Source organism: Argiope bruennichi, chromosome 8 (genome assembly GCF_947563725.1).
Source record: "Argiope bruennichi chromosome 8, qqArgBrue1.1, whole genome shotgun sequence".
Lineage (NCBI taxonomy): Eukaryota > Metazoa > Arthropoda > Arachnida > Araneae > Araneidae > Argiope > Argiope bruennichi.
In genome coordinates, this window is record NC_079158.1 from 54,164,438 (window position 1) to 54,190,825 (window position 26,388).

Genomic DNA, 26,388 nt, shown 5'->3' on the forward strand with positions numbered 1-26,388 from the left:
TAATAATTAAAGAGAAAATAAGAAATATCACAGACCTAATAGTTCATTTTAAGTTCAAATATTAATTTTTTTTTCCAACTGATATGAAAATGTGATATAATTTATTAATCAGAAATTTATGAAATAAACAAAACTTCAAATAGGAATTGAGCTTACCACTACAATAGAAAGTTGTCTTTTTTCAATACTAAAATTCACTCAGTTCAAAATTATTTTTTATTCACATTATTCACATAAAGAGCAACTGACAGAAAAAAATCTTAATGATCATTTCATAGAAATTCATTTTTTTCCTCATAGTATTTTGAAATGACAATCTTTAATAATACATAAAATAAATTTGTTGCTTCAAAATTTTAAGGTTTTATGGAATGAAAATTTTCAAAATAACATCAATTTAATTTGATCAAAAGAATTCTTTAAGATATATAAAGTAAACAAGAGACATCTACAAAGCACAGTTTTCATTTACAAGTAATAGTTTCACACAAGTTATGGAAAGTTGCAAATTTATTCTATTAAACAGATTAATTAGTTTTGTGGTTTAATTAGCAAATAGAATTACTTTCTTTTTGAAAAATATTTTTAATATCATTATACTTAAAATACTGATTCATTGAGTATGACAAGACATTCATAAAGAACGTGGAATTTTGATATATGAGAAAGTACCAAAATTCTGTTTTTATGAATAAATATCAGAGAGTAAATTCTAATTGCTGTAAAAAGAAATAGAAATTTGCATCAAAGTTAATCTGAAAATAATGCATTATGTTTTAGTTTTAATAATTTTCTAAATTTTAAATATAAAAAAGAATCTTAATTTGATTAAAAGTTAGTAAAACAGATAGAATTTAAGCTGTATAAAAAGTAAATAGGAATAAAGCATACCATGTATCTCCAGCTTAACTTCATTACTCGGTGTTCCTGCAACACCTTCATTAGAATAGGCTATAATTCTAAACACATATTTTCCACCCTGCAGAAGTTTGGCTATAAAAGAGAATAATTGCAATTAAGATGTATAACTATCATTTTCAAAATTTAAATTAAATTAATCTTCAATGGATTCCTTTCAAGAATTCATACTCTGTAGTAACTTTTCCATTTTCAAGAACTTAAATAAATGTAAAACACCCATTTAAGACGATGTCATTGAAAAGTACAGATATGAGAAAAAATAAATAATCTTCCACGATTGCTCCTTCCTAAACACATATTACTCAATAACCAATTTATATCTCTATTTTCTTTACATTTTTTTGCTTCAGAATTAACTAATAAATGAAGTCATATACTCATAACTGTAAATGGCCATCTACTTTAGAATCCATTAAAATCGAAAATTTTTAAGCTTTACTTTTTTTGATAATGCAAGAAATTTATTTTCAGCTAGTATACAGTTCTGTTTTATTTTGCATTTAAAATTTTAACAAATCATAATTATTTTATTTCTCAACCAACTAGTAAGCACAATTCAGTCTAGACAAATAAAATAACAAGGGCTATTTATTATTATGTAATATAACTTGAATTTATTGTTTATAATTAAAAGATATAGATGATACTGAAAACATTTAAATGGTTATAAATAATTATTTCAACTCACAGTAATTTTGATAGGAAAAAAATGTTCAAATTATTTTTTGGGGCATTTTAGAATACTATCTTTTCTAATAAAAATATGCATGATAATTTTTCATTATATATAAATGCAGAGTAAACTCTTGCATGCAGAGAATTCTTCAAAAGTATTCTTTGAAACTACACATTTGTCCTACAGCTCTTTTCTACTTAACCTTTCAGTTGAAAATCCCCTGTAAATAAACTTGATAACTTAAAAGAAAAGAAAAAAAAAGATGTTTTAAAGTATGAAAAATTATGAAAGATCAAATTTTCCCCTCAATGTATTTGAAAAGAAATTGAATGATTGACCATATTTGATATTACCATTACATGACAAATGTTAATCAGATTTAGAATAGCATAGAATGTGACCTCTTACATACAATGAAAAATAAACAAGATAATACAATAAAAGTTGTTAGTTACTATTTAGAAGTCTGGAAAAAATAACTCAATTGAAGATCGTCCCCCATGAACTTATTTACTATATTTTTCTAGAATGATTTTCCTTTTCATTATTTTAAGAATCGCATTATGAATAAATAAATAAAAAAAAATTAAAAATTAAAAAAAAACCCCTAAGAATTACGGCCAAAAATGAAAAGAGTCAGTCTTTGTGTTAAGATATGCAAGACATTATAAAATGAATTCATAACATATATATATAAAAAAGAAAATATTTTATGATAATATACCTTCAAAATGAGTCACATTTTTAATAGGACCCCAGTGTTGCCACTGAGGATCGTTTTTATAATCAATCATATAATGTGATACAGGAACGGTATCTGCAGGAGGGTTCCATGTAATACGAACACCTAGAAGTGTTTTAGTGACAGTTACATTTCTTACAGGCCCAGGAGCTGGTTTTGGTGGTGTAGGTGGTTCTGCAGGAACTAAAAAAAAGAATCAAAGCTTATATTCTCATGTTACAATATAATAATTCAAATTTCACAAATTATTTAAAAAAATAAAATATACATGAATATGTTTTCCTGCTACTCTTACCAGTAATTAACATAATAGTGGGCAATTTAAAAAGAATGCATAGTTTAAAAATGAAAAACTAAGAAATAGTTAAATTTAATTATGCCACTTTGCAACTAATATAATTATATTAGTAGTAACAAGAATATACTTATTCACTGTGTAATTGCAAATATATATATATATAAAATTAAAAAAATAAACTCAGTGCATGCATGCTTCACTCTACTTTATTATTTTACTCTATATATTATTAGTTTATTAACATATGAAATATACAACACATGTTCTAATTAGAATAGTCATTAAAAGTGTAACAGCCTAAGCGTCACTTCTCTATATGAATATCTTATGAATATCAATATTAAAGGAATTGCAATTGATAATTACTAATAATAAATTTTCCATCATGAATAAAGCATCATTTTGCATTAAACTTTATCTTAATCAATGATATTTTTAAAAAAATCTATATATTTGTAGAGAACAATCCAATGCTTTCAAATATGTTTAAACCAACAGATATGCTCCTTTAATGTGAAAATATATAAATTATTTAATTCTGCTCCTTTTATATAATTTTATTATTACAAATGTCAATATACAATTAGGTAGAAGCATTTACTTTACTTTAGAAGCATTTACAATACTTTATATTATATTATATTATATATATATATATATATATATATATTATATATATATATATATATATATAGTATAGCAAATACACAAAACAAATTGCAAGAACAAACAGCAAAAAAAAAAAAAAAAAAAAAAATGTGGAAAGAATATTATGGAATATCGATTTTCAGTCATTATAGAAGAAGAGAGGTTTATATGGAGACAAAGGTTTTAACAACCAGTGAACTGATTTAAACAAATCACATGAAATTGAAGAAAGTGAATGAAGTGAAGAAATTGTAAACAACATGAATGATGCTGAACAGGATTTTTATTATGAGTTAATGGAAAAACTATGACAAAGATAACTATTAGAGCAAAGGAAAAAATTGATTCAGTAAAAGTAATCACAGCATAAGAACCAAGCACTTACACTAGTCAACTTGTTTAAAGATTTCACTGGACTCAAAAAGGCCATAACTGACTCATTTTCAAGCATAAAATTTTTTTTAAATTTCAATCAGGCAATTTTTTGACTAAAATGCATTACTGTGTTTCCTTAGTAGTTTGAAAACATTGTTTATTTAATTTGTCCTTACGAAAAATCACTTATGTATTAAAAAAAGTTCTGTCTCAACCATATATATAGCTGTAACTATTCAATGAACTTTTTTTAAATGAAATTGTCTATTTTAATAAAAAAAAATGTATAACATTTTGACATTGAACAATATTTAAACACTATTTTTCTCCAAATTATGAAAAATAATATCTGTAACAAAATCCTTTTGGATTTTTTGGAAGCAAATCCCCTCCCCCACACACAATGTTTCAAGATTTCTTATTTGTCAAAGTTCAATAAAATAGACTAAACTGATAGCTATAAAAAATGGCAGTATCTGAAAATATGGAAATTATTGATGAAGATATACAGGTCCAGTTTTCTCCATGTTGGTGAAAATATCATGATTACCAAATATTTTATGAAGTTTTACTGCAAAATGGTAATGTATAAGGAATAATAACATTACAGTGAGTGATATAGATAATAATGAAGAAGTTTTTAGAAAGACATTCACAAGAAGAAATGCTATGAGTATTTAACTCAATATGAAGAGGTGGAAATTAAAGATAAAATGTTTCAATCTTTAAAAAAAAACATGTGAATATTTTTATAAAAAACACTTTTAAAAAATGAACTCATATAAAGACTAAAATGTTTCAAACTTTAAAAAAAAAAATGTGAAAATTTTCATAAAAACATTTAAAATAAACTCATATAAAGACTGATTACAGATTTTTTTACAGTTTGGGGAATGCCTTAAAATTAATAAAATAGATGAGAAGTTCCAGTTTTTAGTTTTTGTTTATTCATTTTTATAACTTAATTTATGAATTTCTAATTAAAAAATTGGATTATAATGAAGTTTCTAAGAAAAAAGACGAGGAAGATTTTCTGCTTTGTTATTTAAATTATTAGAATTTTTGTAATTAATCTTTTTTTATAATCATTTAAATTAAAAAAAACACTTTCTTTAACTTCCAAGCCATGCAGGAATCTTCTTCCACACCTCTCAGGATTTAATTACAATAATTTTAATATTGAGCTGACATATCATGTGAAAATCACATGCCTAAAAGAAATGTTGACCCAGTTATAATTCAGAAAAATTCTTTTCTTGATTGCATGAAGTCTTCAAATGAGTTCCCACAGTTGCCTTTTCTGTCTTTACATTCGCACTGAGAAGATGTTATTTTAGTTCCTGGTTATGATTTAATGAAAGACTTGAAATTGTCTCCAAAATTAAAAAAAAAAAAAAAAAAAAAAAAAAAAATCTTGTTTGACAATGAAAAGGGGAAAAACAATAAAATTGCATGGTTTAAATCATAATTTGCTACACGAATAATGATCAATATTATACATACATTGCCAAGATATAAATAAGTGTTGCAAACAAAATAACAGGAAAGTAGCAGGATTAAATCTGCAAAATTTAAACTATTAAAAATAAAAGTTTCAGTGAATTTTCAACAAACAGAAGATGAGCAGAAAGCAAGAATTAAAAAACATTGAACCATGTGAAGAGTTTTAACTGACTACAAGCTTTCTAAAGAAAAAAATATACGAAAATATTTTAGATTTTTCATAACTTTAAAATTTTTCTCTTTAAAAAATTATGAAAATAATTTTCTTTTTTTTTTTTGCTATTTACCTCAATTACAAGAGAAGTATTATATTTATCTCATTCATTTATATAAAAATAAAATTTAAAAACAAGAGTTTTTTTTTGAAAAAGCAATTGAATTGCCATATACTGTAGAAGTATTTCAGAATTGGCTAAAGAAATTATAAGATAACTAATTAAATATCAAAATTTAATTGTTAATCAGAGAAGAAATGAATATTGTATAAAATTAGAAGTAATTTCACCAACAATATTTTTATTAATAGTATAAATTAGTATTTGAAAATTAATATAGAACATTGTTGAAAACTATAAAAAATATATCACAGTTACGTGCTAATTGAAATAATTAAAAGATTAAATTTCAAAATTGCATTTTTCATTAAAATTATACTTTATTAGACAAGAAATTCAATTATTGTATGAGCTGTTTTGTTTATGTGAGAATTTCTATTCAAATATTTGCAAAATGATCCACAGTAATGCTAAATGCTTTAATTAAAAAAAAGAAAGTCTAAAAATAAATTGAGTTGCTTTCTGACATTCAAGACATTAAAGAATATTATTACAAATTAGACCTAAATAATAATAAAAGTTGATGTTAAATAATTCTGTATCTAGCTAGAAACCATTTCAGAATGGAAGAAGTACATATGTATACAAAAATGATACCATATTTACATAACATTTACTCATGATTTAGATTTTTCTCCCAGAAATTAACTTTATACGATATGTCATCATTTTTCTTTAGACTTATAAAGTCGATTCGATCATTTTTATAAATATTTCTTTTCTTTTTTTTAAAGTACATCTCAACTTTAAAAAAAATCAAAACTAATTTAACAAAACCTTTTCAAATTAATAAAAATATAAGTTATGTGCTATGGGATATAGTTTTTATGTTTACGTTACTCTATAACAATACAATGGGAAAATCTAATTAAAATGACATACAATGTATAATGCTATATTCCAGCTAGTGTTTTTGTTATAAAATGCAAAAAAAAAAAAAAAAAAAAAAGAAGTTAATTTAAAAACACATATGAAAATCTAAATTATGATCTACATATCTTTTTCATTAGATAAATATAAAGATTCCCTGAATGAAAAATTACTTTCTGATATTTAAAAAGAAATTATTTTAATTCAGTTGATAGATTCTAACTCTCACAATTTGTAATAAAATAAAAAACAATAAAATGTGAAAAATATCCCATATTGTTTCTAATTTAAATAACAAGTTTGCACAAATACAACCACATATTTGTCTAAACAAATATCATGCAAATAAAGTTAGTTTTAAATTCCTTTCAGGAAAAGAAAAGAAAATTTAAGATTATCAACAAGTAAGTATAAATAAAGAAATGAATGTTTTAAGAGTTTTTTAGTAGACTGAACATATTTTAAAAAGAAAAATAAAGTTTTAAAAGAAATTTTTATTAAAAAAAGAAATAAGAAGCTTTAAAAAAATAGAAATTACCAGGGACAGAGTTACCAGAAGTGTTTTCACCAGGTGAAGTGAAATTATTACCAACAGGTTCAGGGGAAGAAATGCTGCTACTACTACCACCAGTACTATAGTCAGAAGCTGAAAGTTTAGTTGAAAGAGTTAAAGTTTTAGAAGAAGAAAAGCAGAAATATGAATAAGGTTAAGAAAGAAAAGGAATTAAAAACAAAGTATTTGTAGTTGATGTTTTAAAAGCTTGTTTTAGCAACAAAGTAATAAAATATAACATTTAGTTAAATAAACATCATATAGTTAAAATTGCCACTCATTTGAGCAATTATTTTTTAGCAAGCATTAAAAAAATATTTAGATAAAGTTTGTTAATGAATTAAAACTGTTTTGGGTATGTAAATGTAAACAAATATAAATTATAAATGAAGTTGACAGGTTTCACAGTATAAATATTCTACTATAATTTAACCAGTTTTCTTAATATGCAAATAATAGTAATAAATAAATAAAAAAAAATAAAATAAATTAAAGCATAAAGATTTATTTTCATGAAACAGTTATAAATGGCCCATTTCAAAATGGATACATAATTTTGAAGATATTTTAGTTCAACTTTGCATAAATCAATATCATCAAAAAGGGAATAATTCTATAGATTGCTTTTTTAAAAGTTATTGTTATAAGGCAAAGCATTATTCTATTAAAACTAAAATGTCCAAAAATTAAAATGAATCTTTAATTTTATGCTAAAGGGGGAAAAGAAGGAATATATGCAAACATACATTTTGTTTTGGCCCTTATAATGGGGCTGAACATTCCATCCCCCAGTTTATTTCTGGAAAGCACTTGAAAGTCATATTCAGTATCAGCTTGTAAGTTGTAAACCGTAAAAGTAGTTGCTCCATCTGGATAGACTCTTATAGTTCTCCAATCACTGTCACCTTGATCTGCAAGCCTGTACCTGGGTAAAGACAGTCATCTTCAAAGTAAGAGCTGAATTCTTAGTTAAAGCCACTTATGTCACTTTTTTTCTATTGTGCAAAATACAAAAAAAAAAAAAAAAAAAAAAGATAAAATGAAAATTCTTACCATATGACATAAGTTTGTTCATGACCTCCATCATATGCAGGTAACCAGGTCAGAGTGGCAGCCACAGTACTAGTATTTACAGTCACATTTGTTGGAGCATGTGGTGTTGTTCCTATAAAAGTACACAGTAATTATGCAGCTCATATTAGAAGGAAAAACACAGCTTTTAAAACACTATTATAAACAATGTAGTAATTTTTTAACTTAAGTTATTTTCTACTTTTTAGACTTTGATTTATAATTATTAAATATTATGGAATCTTAAAATGCCCATTTTTCTTATTTCATTATGATTATATGAAAACAAAATTTAGTTAAAATGATTGATTAACTTATAATTAAGTACTGAAGATAGTAAAATAGTGCATTATCATAAAAAATGTAAAATTTTTTAAAACCTTTAGTACATTACGAAGTAAGTAGGAAAACCATTTATAAAATTCATTTTTTATAATGACACAGATGTAATTAAATAAAAATAAGTAGCCATTTCTAAATGGATGTTGAAGAAATAAAGTATAATGATATGGAACTTATTTCTTATTTTTTTAAAAAACAAAATAAATAAAAATATACTTTTTTTACGACAATATTTTAATATAAAAAACATGTCTTATCAAACATTTCCAGAAAAAAATTATCATTTATTGATTCCAATAATTCAGTTCCATCTTTGTGAAATTCCGATGATGAAATGAAGTATATATAAAAGAAAATACACTTAAAAAACTGCACATTTAATTAAATCTGATTACTAGCAATAGATGATAATACAATAATAACTGCATCTGTAAATCTGATTTTAGATTGGAAAAATTTTAAATTCCATAAAAGAAAAGCATTTGTAAATTTTATGTGTATCATTTTTGTTTTTATAAATTCTTTGAATTTGTTTATAATATGAAAAACTGCCAGTAATCAGAATATTACATAACTCAACATGTGACAAATATCTAAAAATCTATTCAAATTTTAATTTTTATCATAAAGAAACCAATTAAATTAATAAAAATAAACTTACTTTCAACAAGTAAAAGTGTACTTGTAACAAGAGTGGCAATTTCATTTTCTAGAACACATTCATATCGACCATGATCTTCTTTCTTCAATCCTTTTATAGTTAAATTACCACCTCTTATCATCGCTCTATCTCTTGGAAGTTTTGATCCATCAGCCTTTATAATACAAACAAATACTTAGAGAAACATAATTCGACTATAAGAAATAATTATTAAAAATCCACTAGATCTTCATATATTAAATGAAAAAATAATATATAATAGAAGAACGAACTCTTAATAGATGTTTTTTTTTTCTCCTTCAAAAGATATGTGATTTGTGCATACATTTGCAATTAAGTACATGCAAGGTCACAGTATTTAAATATATTACAACCAGAAGTAGCAAATTAAAACTACATTAAAATAATGCTTATAATAATAAAAAGAAATATTAAAAATCTATATGTTAAATACTGACTAAGGTATGACTCACTCTTCGCCAAGTAATAGCAGGTTTAGGTTGACCAAGTCCATCACAAGGCAGGCGGATTTCACTATCAACAGGTTTCTGATAGATTTCTTTTGGTTTTAATGTATATATTGGAGGTTCTGAAAATAGAATAATAAATGCAGTTCATAAAAAGAAAACTATCTTTTTTAATTAAATAAAATAATTTGAAATAAAAATAGCTCTTATTATTTTTATTCACAGATTAGAAACATTTTACTCATGAATAAAATTCACCACTTATATTCTATTGAAAAGCCTCCGGGGCAAATAAAATATACAAAATAAATAAATAAATAAAAGCCAAAATACTTCCAGGGATGGAATTTCAAATATAGGTGTAAAAAAATTATTATTCTTAACTCTCATAATAAAAAAAATTCATCAATGTTTGCTGACAACAAATGATTCACCACAATTTTGATGAAAATAACACAAATTATACAAGTAAAAAACATAGCTGCATTAAACTTGGATATATCTTCTTTCTTTGTTTAACATTAAATGTTCTACATTTTTACTCTGATTCTACATTTATGTTATAGAAATAAAAAATTATGGCTCTTAAACAATTTTATTCATATTATTTATGTCTTATAGAATTCTCAGTGGCCAAAATGACTGATTCAATTTTTTTTTTTTTTTGATGCACTTAATATAAATCCCTTTGGCATGCTACCTTCTATTCAGTTAATTGATCCTACTATCTTTCCCCATAGTATAGTTTACCCTTATTTTATTTTCCATTTTTTCTCAAATAGCAAGTGCCAAATTACTCTTAGATATTTTTAGAATAATAATTATGGAGGCATCAACTGCATAAATAACTTAATGGAGGAATTTTTTTTATGATATAATATTCTGAAGTTCAATATTGTAATTTGAAAGAAAGAAAGAAAGTAAAGAATGAAAACCTTTACTTGGTGGAGTGACAGCAATTTCTTTTACATTCAGCTATTAATATATATATTATTATTATATGGTTTGAATATGAAGATCAAAATGCATAGAATATTTGATTCAGACATCACAAACAGTTATACATTGTAGGATTTTGACTTTTATTATTATGATAGTAAAGTTTTCTTTATATATTAAATTAAAATATGCATTAAAGTTAATTTAAGGTGCTTATGGATTTGATCTTTATTTAGATGATCAGGAAATTCAATAAAACAAAGAAAAATGGCACATATTCTAAATTTTAATTGTCAAGCCACTACAAAAAATAATTTTTGTTTCATACTTACAGTTTATATATATATATTCTTTTAATTATGATCCTTAGTAAAAAATATTTTGAAAATAAGTGTAAACATTTAAACAACATTTAGAAATATTATTTCTAAGAGATTTTTTCATTTCTTTACTTATTTATTATAGTTTTATTTTAATCATGTAAGTTATCTTGCTTATTTATCTATTTTTCAGTAAAAAATAGTTTCCTTCATAATGCTTTTAAATCTAATTTTCACATATCTAAAAGTGTAACATTTAACAATTCTTTTAAAATAATTTTAGCATTATTCAAAGAAACATAAATATCAGATTAGTTTCTAATAAAAATAGTTCCTAAAAAATGTCAAAAAAGAAATTTAATAAAAAAATTAAGCAAAATTCACTAAATTTCTGAAGGAAATAAAGTTTGTTACATCACAAACAGGAAATATCAATACATTCTAATTTAAAAATATAATGCTACATATATTATATAAATGCTAATTAACAAACATCTTCCAATTAATGAAAAATTTATTCACAAATTTAAGAAAATATTATTAAGTTATATTATTTTAATAATAATTTGCGTTAAAAGTTAATAGATTTTCTGAAAAATTGCATGCATATATATATACACAAAATCATTTAATTTCACCAAAGTAAATAATATATAAAGAATAATGTACTCTTTGAAGCATAAATAACTTTGCTAGAAGATAGAAACATTTAAAGAATAAGCTTAAACAGTCGAATGCATTCAACAAGGAAATATTATTAAAATTGACATACTTATATCTCATATCAGTATTAGTATTATAATCATTCTAAATCTTTTTTCTATTAGAGATTAAATTATAATATAGTTTTGTTGTGACCATAACTATCAAGGATTTCTAATTGATCAGCAGTACAATGGGAAAATCACATGAAAGGCAACAAATGCAATTTTCATTATCAAAATGTTAAAAACAAGGCTGAATAATATGATTTATTAGATAATTTAAATACAGTAAAAAATAACAGATTGCAATACAGTCAGCTTAAATAATTAATTTTCTTTCTTTTTTTTTTTTGGTTACCTCTCACTAATACATCCATTATATTGGATGTTCCTGCTGTTCCATGAATATTATAAGGCGTACATCGGTATCGTCCCTGATCTTCGTGAGTCACTCTTTGAAATAACAAAGAGCCATTGTTCAGGGTTACAACACCTGGTATGGAATTTGGATCATATTGTCTGCTTTCTTTAGTCCATGTAATAAATTGAAAAGGTGGACTAGCTTGAACATAACATCGTATAACTCCAGAGAGTCCAAGAGGAAGATATTGGATGGTTGGTGAAAATGTTACACGAGCAGGATCTAAGATGTGGAATTAAAACAATTAATTAGTAAATAATTTGAGGAGTAAGCTTACAGATTTAAAGTATTTTTAAAGAGATGTAAACATTCACATTCTTATTACAAACAATTATTTCAATATGCATGGAAAATGTTTTATATAGAAGAAATCAGGTTGAAGAAAGTTTATAGAGCTGTGACATGAATAAAAATTTTACATTGAAATGGAATTCAAGTTAAAAAAAAGCACAATTATCAGTTAATTCAATTTTTAATTGATTTCAATTGCTATTTTATTTTTTTAAATAACATATAAGCTAATTAAATGCTATTCAGGATATATAAATAGATTATATTACAGTTAAGATATAATTTAATGTCTGGTTCAACAAGCTTCAAGACTACTCTGTTATCTCATCTTTATTTACTAAACTTTAAAGGAAAATTTACAAGATTTCAATGCCATTATTATATAAGATTACATTATTTCCTCAGAGTAAAGTTTTCAAATGTATGATTACTTATTCTATTTCAAATTAAATCTGAGTATTAAAAAATCTTTTAATGTAAAAAATATAGGCATGGAAATGAGATATTCTGAAGTTAGAAGAAACTTAAACATACATACGTATAGAAGTTTCTAAAAAAAATATTATAAAATCTAAGAATAATGCAAAAATTTTTATAAAACATAAACATAATGTTAAAAGCATAAGACTTTAAAATAATGCTATTCCTATTTAAATAGTACTTTTTTTTTAATGATCAATGGCTGATGCCTACATTATAAAGAAATATGTCTTTTCTTTTAGTTGAACGCAATTTAATTAATCATATTTATTTTCAGAATAGCAAGATATTTAGTACATAGTTTGGTAATTAATAGAAAATATATTCACATTAAGAAGAATAAGCAATGTAAAACTACTATTATTATAAAAAATTTCATTAATACAATAAATTTTTTACATATGAATAATAATTGGAAGAAAAAATCATTAATGAAATTATAATGAAAATATAAAAATCATTAATGAAAATATAAAAATATAAAGAGATAATTTTTAGTTAGATGACTTAGATTTTTGCATTACAAGCTCAGAATTTATCAGATTTTGTCCAGTGTAGATTCATCAAATTTCTTTTAAGTAGGAATATATTATTCAAAGGTAAAATAATTAAAACTTTTAGAATGAACAAATTTTCTTGATAATATTGAATTTTAACTGTTGATAAACAAAAATATATATTTGACAACGGTCAGAATTTAGATCTTTTCTCCAAATGCAAGCTTAACTTCAAACTTATTTTTAAAAAATGTGAAAAAAAAAACCATAGAAAGGGAAATAAGTTAATAAAATCATGTAATGAAAGAAAAATTAATTTCCAATAATTTATTTTTGCTTTATTATTGAAATTACTTCAAAAATGTCTATACATTTTATAAGTCTTCCTATCAACATCTTGAATTATTTGAAATTAGGTTAGATTTGTAAGCTTTAGAAATGGGATTATAATCATCCCTATATTACATGACTAAATGATTCAACTAATTAATAAAATTAAAAAATTAAACTCACATTCTACACTTAAATATGCAGATGCAGTATCAGGAGTTCCTATACCATTTGTTACTTCACAAGTAAACTTTCCAGAGTCCTCAGCTGAGGTAGGGCTAATGAACAAAGTCCCATCTCTACGAACACTTGTGCGAGTTTCTAACCAAGAGAGTTGACTGATCTCAACTCCATTATGGAACCACCTATGTGTAACATTACTTGGAAGGGCTTTTGCCTCACATATGAATTCAGCTCTATCACCCTCAAGTTTAGTGACATTACGAGGAGGAGTAACTATAGTAGCAGGACCTAAAAAAGGAAAAATTAAACAGAAATAATGATTGTTTCAATTAAATTTCAACATCAGATAATTTTTTTATTGTTATAAAAGAAAATATGTTTAATGCATGCCAATTTATGGTAGGATATAGAAAGAACTAATCTATAATTTAAATGCACTTTTGGAAAATAATTTTAGTGTCTAAAGAGAGCACATATAAGCAAGAGCAGGAACCCCTCTGAAATGTTTATAATGCATTACAGATGCTGATCTTAAAAATAAAATATTTAAGTGCCAATCAAGTTGAAGAATTTGCAAGCTTCTTTCTTTTCTTTTTGAAGTGATAAAAAATTTGAAAATAATGAATTATTAATAAGTAAATTATCAAATGATAACTCAGGATTAAATCTGATAATTAAAAACAAAATAATTCCTTTACTTTTTTCCACCATTAAAAAAATTATTAATTTTTTTATTAGTTGGACTTTATTAGCAAAGCAAAACCAACGTCTTCCCCTTTTATTAATTTGATATTAATAACAGCACAACCAAAAATAGAGCAATAGGATCAATTCACAAATGTCAAATATGAAAAAACACTGGAGCTTTAAAATAATATTTTTAAAAAAATTATACTAAAATATCGATTTTAAACAAAATTTGCAAATGAACAACAATGAAAAAATAAATTATAATATATATTATATATACATAAAAAATTGAACATATACTAATATTTTAAAATAACATCCTTTTTAAATAAAAATAATTACAAGTAAATTTTGATAATTTCTATTAGTCAATGAAAAAGAGGGTTAAAAATTTCAAAATTTAAATATTAAAGGAAATATCAAGCCAATTTTAAAAGCTAATGAATTATTTAAGAAGAAATAGATAAAACAGATCATTAAAATTATATCTTTGAAAAATATTATGTAAAAAATAATATAGTTAAAGATTATGAGGCTATTAGAAGAATTTAAGGTTACATTCAACAATTAGTGCTGAACAGAGGATTAAAAGAAATTACAATTTGAAATATATTTAAATTATATGTCATTCAAATACAAACATTCTTAGATATATAAAGTTATGCAAGATCTTGCAATCTAAATAAATTCAACAGTAAAAGAAACTTTAAGCAGAGAAAATTCATTAAAGCTAATATCTTGGGAAATTTCTGTTTGTATTTCTTGCTATATGGATAATTTTGTTAAAAACATGACAGAATGAGTTAAGAAGGAGTATGGCTTAAAAATATTGAATTTATCTCTAATATCAAAATTTCAAGTGGGAAATTATAATTGTTGAATAAATTCAAATTATAAAAATAAAATTACCAGCAACAATAACTTTAGATGTAGCTGTTACAGTCCCTTGTTTGTTCCTTGCCATACAAGTATAATCTCCTATGTCTGTCTGTCTTAAGTTATTGATTCTTAATTCAGTAGGAAGAATTTGGACAGTTCTGCTTTCTTCTAATGGCAAATTATCCTATAATAAGAAAATTGTAAAATATTATTATGCAGTTTTTAATATACATATTAATGAAAAAAAAACATTCAGAAAAATGTATGTGAATATACAGTATATAATAAAATAAACTATATCGAAATATTAGTTACGTATGAGGAAGAGAAAAAATAAGACATAGACAAAATTTTAATGATGTATGTCATTGAGCCAATATACTTATATAAACTAATAAATATTTTAAACTGGCATTTTTAAAAATCCTCAGGAGCATTAATTAAAAAAGCATTATTATAAAATGTACTTTTTAAATACTTTACAATTTTTTTAAGGATTTGCTTTGTATTTTCTTTTTTTACATCATAGGACAATACAGCTACTTTCTTCCATACCATTTTTGATTTTTTTTAAAGAAGAAAATATGAAAGAAAAATTGGAGACTTTAATAGTATCTTTAGTATTTTATATGCTTAGAGAAGACATATGGTCAAAGTGAAAATAGTTAATATTTTTCCCTGCATTCCTTTCTCAAAAACCAGACAGAAACTGTAAATCATGCAGTTTTTCCATAGGATTTCAGAACAAAAAATAATTTTTTCCCTTTTGCACTTTGGGAAAAAGTGGTATTATTTGATTGTAAACTGAAATAGAAATTTCTATTTCACTTTAGTCCTTTTATTCTTAGCCCTCTTTTCACAATACTTCACTTACGATTACAAAACTTTCTTATTGAAGAGAGACTAGCTACCTTTTGTGAAATCTAATATTTGTATATTATAAACTACACATCAAGACCTGAACATCATTATCATAATCAAGACAACATATAAAGTATCTATAACAACAACAACAGAATAAAGATAAGAGTTCCTTCATACAGACATACATTTTAGGGAATATTTTTAGATATTTTTCATCATTAAAATAGTACTTTTGGAAAAAATACTAGCTTCAAGTAGTCCTTCAATGAAATTTTAAAGAATTGCAGTTAGTTATAATTTTGTTAAGATTATTCATGTACTAACTATTACTTTTTGTAGAATCATTAGAATGAAAAGATTAGAAAAGAAAGCATTAGAATGAGATTCACTAAACAATTTCAATTTTATTATTGGATGCCTTCGTAGAATAATCCATTTAATAAAAATCATGAAGATTTTTTTTCAACTGTTTGTTTAAAGAGATTGTAGATAAACACTTCTGACTTTTAAGATGAAAATATAATTTGATGAATGATAAGAAGCAAATTTAAATTCATTAAATTCATATAAGAAGCAAATTTAAATTAGATTTCACTGTTTAACTAAAACTAAGAAAACATACCTGAAACAAGATGATTGGAATTATTAAGAATTAATTATTACTTGTTGGATAAATTTATTTTTAATTTAGAAGGAACTCAAATTAATAATATTAATTAAAATTATTAAAAAATGCTTTTTAGGTGAATTTTGTCTAAGCAGAATGAAGCATTAAGATTTTGAAAAAGTATCTATGATTTTGATACTTTCTGATGCATAATAATGGTGTTTCTTATTAAGTTAAATTAATTTATTTTTAAAATCATCTGCAATATTATGCTATAGTTTTTTCATAATTAATATTTATTAATTTAATTTTTCAATTATTTACGTTTTATATGATATTGCTATAATTTTTTAAATTTTTATAAAATTTGAAAAGCCACACAGGAATGGTAAAAGCAACTGCAATTCTCTTTATTATATATAAATTACACAATATAAGGTTTAAATGATCCCTAAATTGTTCTAATATTTAACAAAATATTAACTGGTATAAACAATTATATATTCTTATAAGAATGATTTCAAAACAGTATAAAAATCTAGCAACATTATGTATGTAAAAATACAATAAAAACTTAATTGTAATTAAAAATATATCGAAACTTTTGGTATCATAATAATAATAATTGATTTAAAACTTTAGCATACACACACACGATGTCGATTCTTTAAAAACACATATATTTAGACATAGATTATATTTAATTATAGATATATGTCTAATTAAAGCATAGATTTAAATTTAATGTTTACGTATAAAAAAAATGTGAATTTTAAATACAAATAAACTTTTTTGAAAACTTTCTTAACAGTTCAGTAATTAATAAAATTCAGATTTAACATTAACATTAAATACAAGAATAAATTATTATACTTTTTTTTCTTCTAAAAGATGATACCTGAATGCTTAAATTCAATTCAAACATATAATTCCCCTTTAATTATATTAGGTTTCGATTTCAATATAGATAATATTTCTTCGCTGTTTATTTGAATATTATGTATAGAACGCATATTAATTTTTTTCAAAACAAGTTAATTTTATATGTTATTTGAAAATAATGTTTACTTTTAGCCAAATCATTCTGCATTTTTGAAAAATTCGCTCTCCATTGTTATTTTTGTTTATTTCATTTTCAAATTCTTCACTTCAATTTACTTTACGCAAGTTTCTTAAATCGAACTTTAAAATTAGTAGCCTTTCGGAAATAATTAACAGAAATCATTCTTCCTTCTAAAAAATGAAATATCAAAACCTAACATTTTCACGATCATATCAATAGAAGGTCACATTTATGCTTTTATCCATGTGTTTCTGCGTCTTTCCTTTGTCTTTCTCAAAGTGATTAGGATTAGAAATGTACGAATATTTAATGAACTGATTTCTTTGCATAATATAAAAAAAGGGAAAAAAAATCACAAATATTATTAATGAATATTACGTCATTCAATCGCCTACATAAATTCAACAATTACTTTTTTTTTTTTTTTTGCTTATAACTCTAAAATTCAATCCATGTAAAGATCTGCTTCGATCTATCCAACACTGTGACTTTGCAGGTTCGATGTTTTGGGATCAACCTTTTCAACACATAATCTTTTTAATTCATTTCCCTAGAAAAGACTTCTCTCCCTCCCACAAGCAATACCAATATATACAACAAAGCCTGCCCCTCCTTTGCAGAAGTAAATTCTCAAAAACTAACAGACGCTTTTCTGAGAACTATCAGGAAAAGAGATAGTTCTTCTTCAAGGCAATAAAAAGTTGACTTCGGGAAAAACGGTAATATGCTCAGCATACAATTCGAAGAGATAAACTTTCACAAAGGACAAAGATGAAAAATGATGAGACAGCTTATTTATTTCCCTCATCGAATAGCAGCATCGTTGCAAAAATTTGAAATTGCATATCACTATAGCTGGTTGTAACTGGAAGGCGTTGATAATTTCGAATTCGAAATTGTATAAGTCGCATATGGGAAGATAGAAAGATGATTCGATAGAAAGGTAGATGATTCGATAGTTTTGGTTTCTGACATTGTAATAAAAAGTAGGTTTTATAGCAAGCATCATTTGTCGATAGTATATAGAAATTAAAAACACATAATTTGAAGAAAAAGAAATGACAATTTTTCATTTCAATATTTCTTTCAAAACATTTTACTTACATTTATCAAGATTTTTTCAAAATTAAAAATGTGATAGAGGTAATAGTTATTTTGATACTTAAAAATGACAATAATAAAAATATTTATTATTTAAAAAATCGCAGATTATACTTGTCTATTTAGAATAAGCATCAGATTTTCCTGTATTCAGAAATCGAATGAAACGAATAAAAAAAATATTGTATTGTTTTATTCTAATAGAAACAAGTCTTGATTGAATTTATGATACTCAATGCAAGAAATGCCTTACTCAGAGATTAGGAAACCACAGTGACTGTGAGGCGCAGTTTATAACTAAATAAATAATTCATTTGAATTTCATATATTTTTTGGAGTATCTTACACCACACAAATTATACTTTTTGGTTTCTTGATATATTTGCTAAAAAAAAAGACTAAATTTAAGCTAATAATTCAATAATTATACTCAACTTTTTCTTTAAATATTGCATATATTTTAATTGTTGACAATATAAGAGTTTTTCTAGGAGATATCTTAATTTTCAACATCAAGAAAGCAAAAAAGGTTTTTGCAGAAATTTTCGGTTGTGCTGTCCTTCTAAAATCTTTTCTAACGAACAAGATACAAAATTTACTACCAAACTAAAATGGATTCTTCTCCTCTGAATTCAGGAGAATCCTTAAAAAATAAAGTACGTTTCACTATGCTCTTAATTTTTTTTTTTTTGTATAGAAATCTTGGATTTGAAAGACGGCAGAAATTTAGAGTGAAATCGCCTTTAAAATATTATATACAGTTTTTTAAAAGTCGATTTTAGCTTAATTAAGTATTTTTAAATTCAATATATATATATATTTAATAATTTAAGAAGATTTATTTGTAATTTAGGAAGATTTATTTTACATGTTTTCCGACTAATAGTTTCTTTTCATAATTTCATAAAAATACAGTTACGTCTAACCAGTTTTCCTCCTTTTTTACATGCAATTATGGAGCTGATTTTGAAATGATTATGGAACATTTTTGATATTAGCGAAAAACTGGTCGCAACATCTAATGTATCTAACATAGGTATCAATAGAAGCAATTTTTCCTTCATTTTCATCTCCTCTAAATCCTATTACTAAAGTTTCATACTTACCTTATACCAAATAAGGTTAGGTGGTGGTGTTCCTTCTGCCTCACAGGGTAAAGACACAGATTCTCCAACTTTAACATATACAACATCGGGAGGTTTCATTTTAAAATGGGGTGGAGCTGAAAACAGAAACAGGAATAAATTAATTTTGCTTATTTTAGTATTCATAAATTGCGAATCAAACCGCGAATTTCAAAACGTAGAATTTCGTGCTTTGTTATTCCAAGTTTCAAGTTCTATATATGGAATAAATAGCCTGAAATGTAGCATAAGCATAAAATATATCATCCCTTTAGCATAAAATACAACTCGACATCTCATCAGTATTATTCGATTCTGAATGCCGGAGAATATTGTAAAGATATCGTAACAATAATATTGAAACTTTTTTTGCAAATTGGAATTAATTTAATTGTGTAGATTTTTAAAAATTATTTATATAAAACCTAAAAATCAATACCAAAATTGTATTGATATACCAAATAAAATTAAGCGACTATGAAAAATATTCTTAGCTGTTGTCATAACCATATGAACACTAAAATATGAAATAAAAATTTACTATTATATTTGTCGTTAAAAAAAATTCAAATATCTGCAAAAAAGAAAAAAAAATTTAATAGATAAAAAAAAAAGTAAAACTAGCAAAATATATCTTTAAATATAAGAAAATTTTCATACCTTATCTAAATTTTTTTAAAAAACTTCAAACCAAAAAATTTAAACTTTTAAAACTAGCTTTAAATTTCATAATAAAGAAGGCAATTCTTAATTTGAGTTTTTTCTGCATGAAATCGTCTTTGATTCACTAGAAGACAATACAGCATATAAAACCTTGCTTTCTGACGGCAACCTTATACTCGAAATTTTATGCAGCTAGTTTTGCGTAGTCAAATTTACTTTTTTTTTCCAGATAAATTTTGATATATTGAAAATTTTAGAATTCACATTCTTATCTATAATTATAAACCAGGTTTGAATAAGTCACTATTTTGTCAAGTAATTGTCTTTAAACATCACATTCGTAATCAAAAATATAATTACATTAAATATAAACTATTGTCGTTAACAATTTAAGGAGGTAGAAAATTACAGCAACCATATAATCATTGGTGACATACATTTATTTCTAAGCAATTTAGAGCCATAGGCAATTTTAAACGATTTCGAATATCCCTTGGGGGAATATCTTCCAATCAATATACAGAGTTTTATGGAGGAGGCTTTGAATAGCCTAAAATATTGAATCCCAAATTTTCACAAACTGGTTGATTTTGATGTCAGAAGAATTGATTTTTTTTTTTCAAAAATAATAGTGTGTCAAAAATTTAGCCTTCACATTTTTTTTTGCTAAAAAAATTTATTAGAATACTTTTGGCACATTAATATGTCTAATAGGACAAAGGAATATGTAAAAATTTAAGTTTAATAATTGTTTTTCAGAAATTCTTTCACTGACTCAAGTTTAAAACATTTAGAATGCTTTTTAATTGGAAATATAGCTGTCTCTAACGGTTTAGATATTAATTAGTGAGTCACGATTTAAGCAAACATTCTGCATATGAATTACAAATGTCGATATCACATAGTATCGGACAGTTGGCAGATAATTATTTAGAGAATGTTTGTCATCAATTGCTTTCTCATTCTGCTGGTACAAGGATTTAAATAATATCCTTACAAGGATTGTAAGGACCTTTACAATGACAAAATATTTACAAAAAATTTAATAATTGAAAAAGACTCTCACCGTGCACGTCCAGATGGACCCATGTGCCATTCTTCGGCGAGTCCGGTGGTCTGTTAAGAAAATACACTTTGCACTCGTACCACCCCTGGTCACTCTCGTGCACGTTGGTGAGATTGAGAGAGGCCTTTTCGGCAAGTGACACCCTGCCCTCGTAGCCATCCCCCGCGTGTGGTGGGTAGCCGTCGTACCAGATATAGATTGGAATTTTGATCCCTTGTTTCTGCCACTGAATGACATAGGGCACGGGTTTCTCCTCTGGATATTCGAAGTCACAACACAGAATGACGTCTTCACCCAGAGTGGCAGTGAAGTGTCTCGGATTCTGGTCATTCTTAGGAGTACAGCCTGCAAAGGAAGAAATATACAATTTTATTATTATATAATGCGAATTATATCATTATATAATTTTTATAATAAAAAGTTATTATTGAACAAAATCCTCCCCTCTCCCCCCAAAAAAGTGAATTCATAAGATCTTAATATATAATGATTTCATACTATGTAGGTATTCTATTGAAAGTAACAAGTGGAAGAAAAAGAAAAAAAATAGTGAATGTGGTCATGCTTTAAAATGCTATCTCAATAACAGAAAAAACTATGCATATTAACATAAATGCATTGACAATATATAATGTAGATATTATCAGTGCAATGAATATTGTGCTTTCTTTATGAAAATTGCATGCAGACATTTGAATTTTCTTAATTAATAAGCATAATATTTAGTTCTTTTAATGCAGTTTTAGTCGACGCATATATGGCTACATATTTGCATCCAAGATTTTTTTCTTCTTTTATATAAAGGAAGCATTCAAAAAAGAAGACAGCATTCATCCGTTTTTTTTCTCTTTTGTCTTTATTTTTAGCAGTATACAGAGGCTATAACATATCATATTTTTTTTATGGATTCAATAATTTGGAAAGAATATTACCTAAATTCAGAAGATATATTTATAAAATCAGAAGATATATTTATAAAAGATATATTTATATAATGTGCCAATATTTAAAATGCCGAAGACGCAAATATATTTAAAATAAGGCATATAGGCTTCATAATTATTTAGTAAATAAAGGTGTGGCATAAAAAATAATGTAGATATTATCAGTGCAATGAATATTGTGCTTTCTTTATGAAAATTGCATGCAGACATTTGAATTTTCTTAATTAATAAGCATAATATTTAGTTCTTTTAATGCAGTTTTAGTCGACGCATATATGGCTACATATTTGCATCCAAGATTTTTTTCTTCTTTTATATAAAGGAAGCATTCAAAAAAGAAGACAGCATTCATCCGTTTTTTTTCTCTTTTGTCTTTATTTTTAGCAGTATACAGAGGCTATAACATATCATATTTTTTTTATGGATTCAATAATTTGGAAAGAATATTACCTAAATTCAGAAGATATATTTATAAAATCAGAAGATATATTTATAAAAGATATATTTATATAATGTGCCAATATTTAAAATGCCGAAGACGCAAATATATTTAAAATAAGGCATATAGGCTTCATAATTATTTAGTAAATAAAGGTGTGGCATAAAAAATAAATAAATTGATAGAATAATTGATGGCATAAAAAGAAATATTATTATTAATTGTAGAATTTCATAATCGTCTTCAATGCATGGGTTAAAAATGGTTGCTACCAACAGAGTCAATATGACCTGTAAATTTTTCATCGGATATACAACAAAACACACATATACAAGCATTGAAAGTGGAAAATAAACCCACAAAGATTTAATTAATAGTTTCTTGGCATTATTTATTTTCCCTGAAAATAATGAAAAAGAAACGTTTGTAATATTATATAACTTTTTGTAATTTTCGTTTTTATTTGAATGGGATGGAAGGCAAATTAATAACGTGAAAACTATATTTGATTGCATGATGCTTATGCTTTAAACATACTGAGTTACTTTTCAGAGTTCTTTAAGGAAAAATATTAATAAGCTAATTTTCTAAATGCCTTACTATTATATTCTTTAATTGGAAATATTTAATTCAATACCAAATTGGAAGAAAAATAATAACGTATAAATAGAACGATGGTAAATTAAAGAAGCTATTATTTCTGAACTATAATTAATACTTGAATATTTGTTTTGCATGCATAAGCATTAAAATTGCATTTTATAGAATTTTATATCTTTTTTACATGAATGTATTGCGAATGTAAAACTTGATACAATGCCATATTTCGATATCTATTAGTAACCATAATTAATCATTAACATAATAATATAACAAAATCAGAAAAACAGTAGACTACAACGTTGGCAAATATTTGTAATATATTAATTGCTTTATATTTGTAATATATTAATTGTTTTATATTTGTAATATATTAATTGCTTTATATTTGTAACATATTAATTGCTTTATATTTGTAATATATTAATTGCTTTATATTTGTAATATATTAATTGCTTTTCGCTCTACAAATAAAAGCTCGCTCAACTAAATTAAAAAAAAATAGATTATAAATGTTATCTTCCAGATCGATATATTTATATTATATGAACACAGCATGATTATATAATATTTATATTGGGTCCAATATCGGACTCATACGGAAGTAACTATGATTTATTAACCAAATTAATAAAGAATAAATGATTTAATAGAGATGAAATTTTGATAAAATATAAATGGTTTTATTATTTTCTCATATACGAAATATACAAAGAGAAAATAATGTAATCGTCAAAAATTATAATTCGAGATCTTGTCGAATATTCATCATTTCATTTCATTTTCATTCATGAAGACATAGTAAGCAGAATAAGTTCAATTATAAAATTATGGATATTCCCTGGAATATATCTTTATGAATACATTTTTTTCCTTGTGTGCTCTTTTTCTTTAAAGGAGTAAACAAAATATGTGTAATATGATGCTACTAAGATAAATTTGTTTAATTTTAATTAAGTAAACAATATTTTACAGGAAATAAATTATCATTAATGAAAAGAAGAATGTTGATGACTTTGTTTAATAGAATTTCTCAATCAGTTTTATTGATAAATATTTAATTTAAATATGATGCATTTCAAATAATCAATGTTTTTTTTATTCTTTTAAAAAGGATTAAAACTATGAAAAATTTTTGTTATAAATTTAGGCGCAATATATTAAGATGAATTTTATCTATAAAATACTACACTAAAATGGTTCGATAGTTTGTTTTCTGATAATTTTTTTGCTTAAAAAACAATACTGTTGCCATTTGTAGCAATCAAATTCATGATAGATACTGTGAATGCATAATAGCATATATTTATGGAATAAGCTTTAATAATTTAAAACAAAAAATCTATTGGGTAATAGTGCATCAAATAAATGATGAATGTTATACTTAGATGAAATAAAAGCTTGGAGAGCAATTAGAATATAATAAGTTAAATCTTGACATTTCGCTTGAAGATTAATACGAATTGCAACACCAAAGATGACAATTTATCACCAGTGTCTGACAGAGATTGATTTCTCTTACCTTAGTGAATAAAATGCATTAATGTTTCCCAATTGTTAAACTTTATAGATGTATTATTCATACAAAGTAACTTTGGAGCGAGAGACCCGAACGGAATGATTCTACGAAATCTGAAATTTTAAGATGAACTTATTTGAAAAATTGGATAATTCAATATTTTGTATCCACAGAAAAAAAAAATTAGAATTCGTAAATTTAATAATGTGAATATGGATATTAGCATTATCAAATAGAAAAGAAAATTGAAATGTATGGAGAAACTACATTACGATATAAAAGGAAAGGCAAAAACAAAAAGTGAAACGTATATATGACAATATTCATTCTAAGGACATTAAAATATTACTTGAAGCTTGTTAGAAGGACATCTTAATACATTCACGATGAAATGAAATATCTTGGATGAAAAGAAATATCTTTAAATTTGTTGATTGAACAAATAGCTTGGCATACAAAGTTTGTTCCTCAAGTTATAGATAAGAAAGAAAGAAAAAAGAAAAAAAGAAAATAGCAACTCATTCTATTAATTTTTAAAAATTATTTGCAATGTATTATGCATGGATATTCTGTTGTTAATGGACGGGCTATTTCAAAAAGTTGTAGGAAGGCATAAAGAGGAACAAAAATTGCGATGGAACATGGCATCACTAACTTCTTTTGCCACAGAATATCCCCGAACTTGGAATCTCTAGGATTCCCTGTCGGTTGAAAGGATATACGTGGGTGTATTTATTAAGATAAAAAAATACACATAAAATGACATAAAATATCATCAATACACATAAAAAGTAACTATATAGAATATTATAATGATGAAGGAGGTGTTAGGTGGGGAGTATGAGTAGATGAAATCTATTGAAGTTAGTATATTCTGGAGAAGAGCTTGGTTGAGAAATGAAACGAAAATTTATACTGGGCTTGGGTCTGGAGAAATCCATTCCTCGTTCTCTTGTAGGAACCGCACAAGAGTTCTAATTTTAACCTTGGACATCTTGTTTCTCATAACGTTGGTCCACCAGATATTTTCTAGGTCGTGGGTGGATTTTTTGAGATGAAAAGATATGATGAGAGGGCAGCTAGTGGCATTATGAAGGAGATCGCCTACTTCGCCGCAGCCACATTGATCCGATCCTTTAATATTGAATCTCTTGAAATATTAAGGGAAAAGGCCATGGCCAGTTGCAAAGATAATGGCATCT

The 26,388-nt window shown here is 24.8% G+C and overlaps 1 protein-coding gene across 4 annotated transcripts in view; it reads right to left on the reverse strand.

The window, feature by feature from the left end:
- Positions 1–26,388, reverse strand: part of LOC129980870 (protein turtle-like) — a 228,766-nt gene that overhangs the window by 20,437 nt on the left and 181,941 nt on the right. For 2 of the 4 annotated variants that reach the window (XM_056091313.1, XM_056091314.1), the window contains exons 2-13: positions 21,685–22,029; positions 19,938–20,053; positions 15,227–15,380; positions 13,628–13,915; positions 11,784–12,068; positions 9,469–9,584; positions 8,996–9,149; positions 7,975–8,086; positions 7,668–7,846; positions 6,907–7,014; positions 2,322–2,522; positions 892–993 (exon numbers count right to left, since the gene is read on the reverse strand). In XM_056091313.1, the coding sequence (XP_055947288.1) occupies positions 892–993; positions 2,322–2,522; positions 6,907–7,014; positions 7,668–7,846; positions 7,975–8,086; positions 8,996–9,149; positions 9,469–9,584; positions 11,784–12,068; positions 13,628–13,915; positions 15,227–15,380; positions 19,938–20,053; positions 21,685–22,029 (2,160 nt within the window). Of the gene's footprint in view, positions 1–891; positions 994–2,321; positions 2,523–6,906; positions 7,015–7,667; positions 7,847–7,974; positions 8,087–8,995; positions 9,150–9,468; positions 9,585–11,783; positions 12,069–13,627; positions 13,916–15,226; positions 15,381–17,735; positions 17,807–19,937; positions 20,054–21,684; positions 22,030–26,388 lie in introns of those variants that run through there. The other 2 variants (XM_056091316.1, XM_056091317.1) reach the window with 2 other exon arrangements.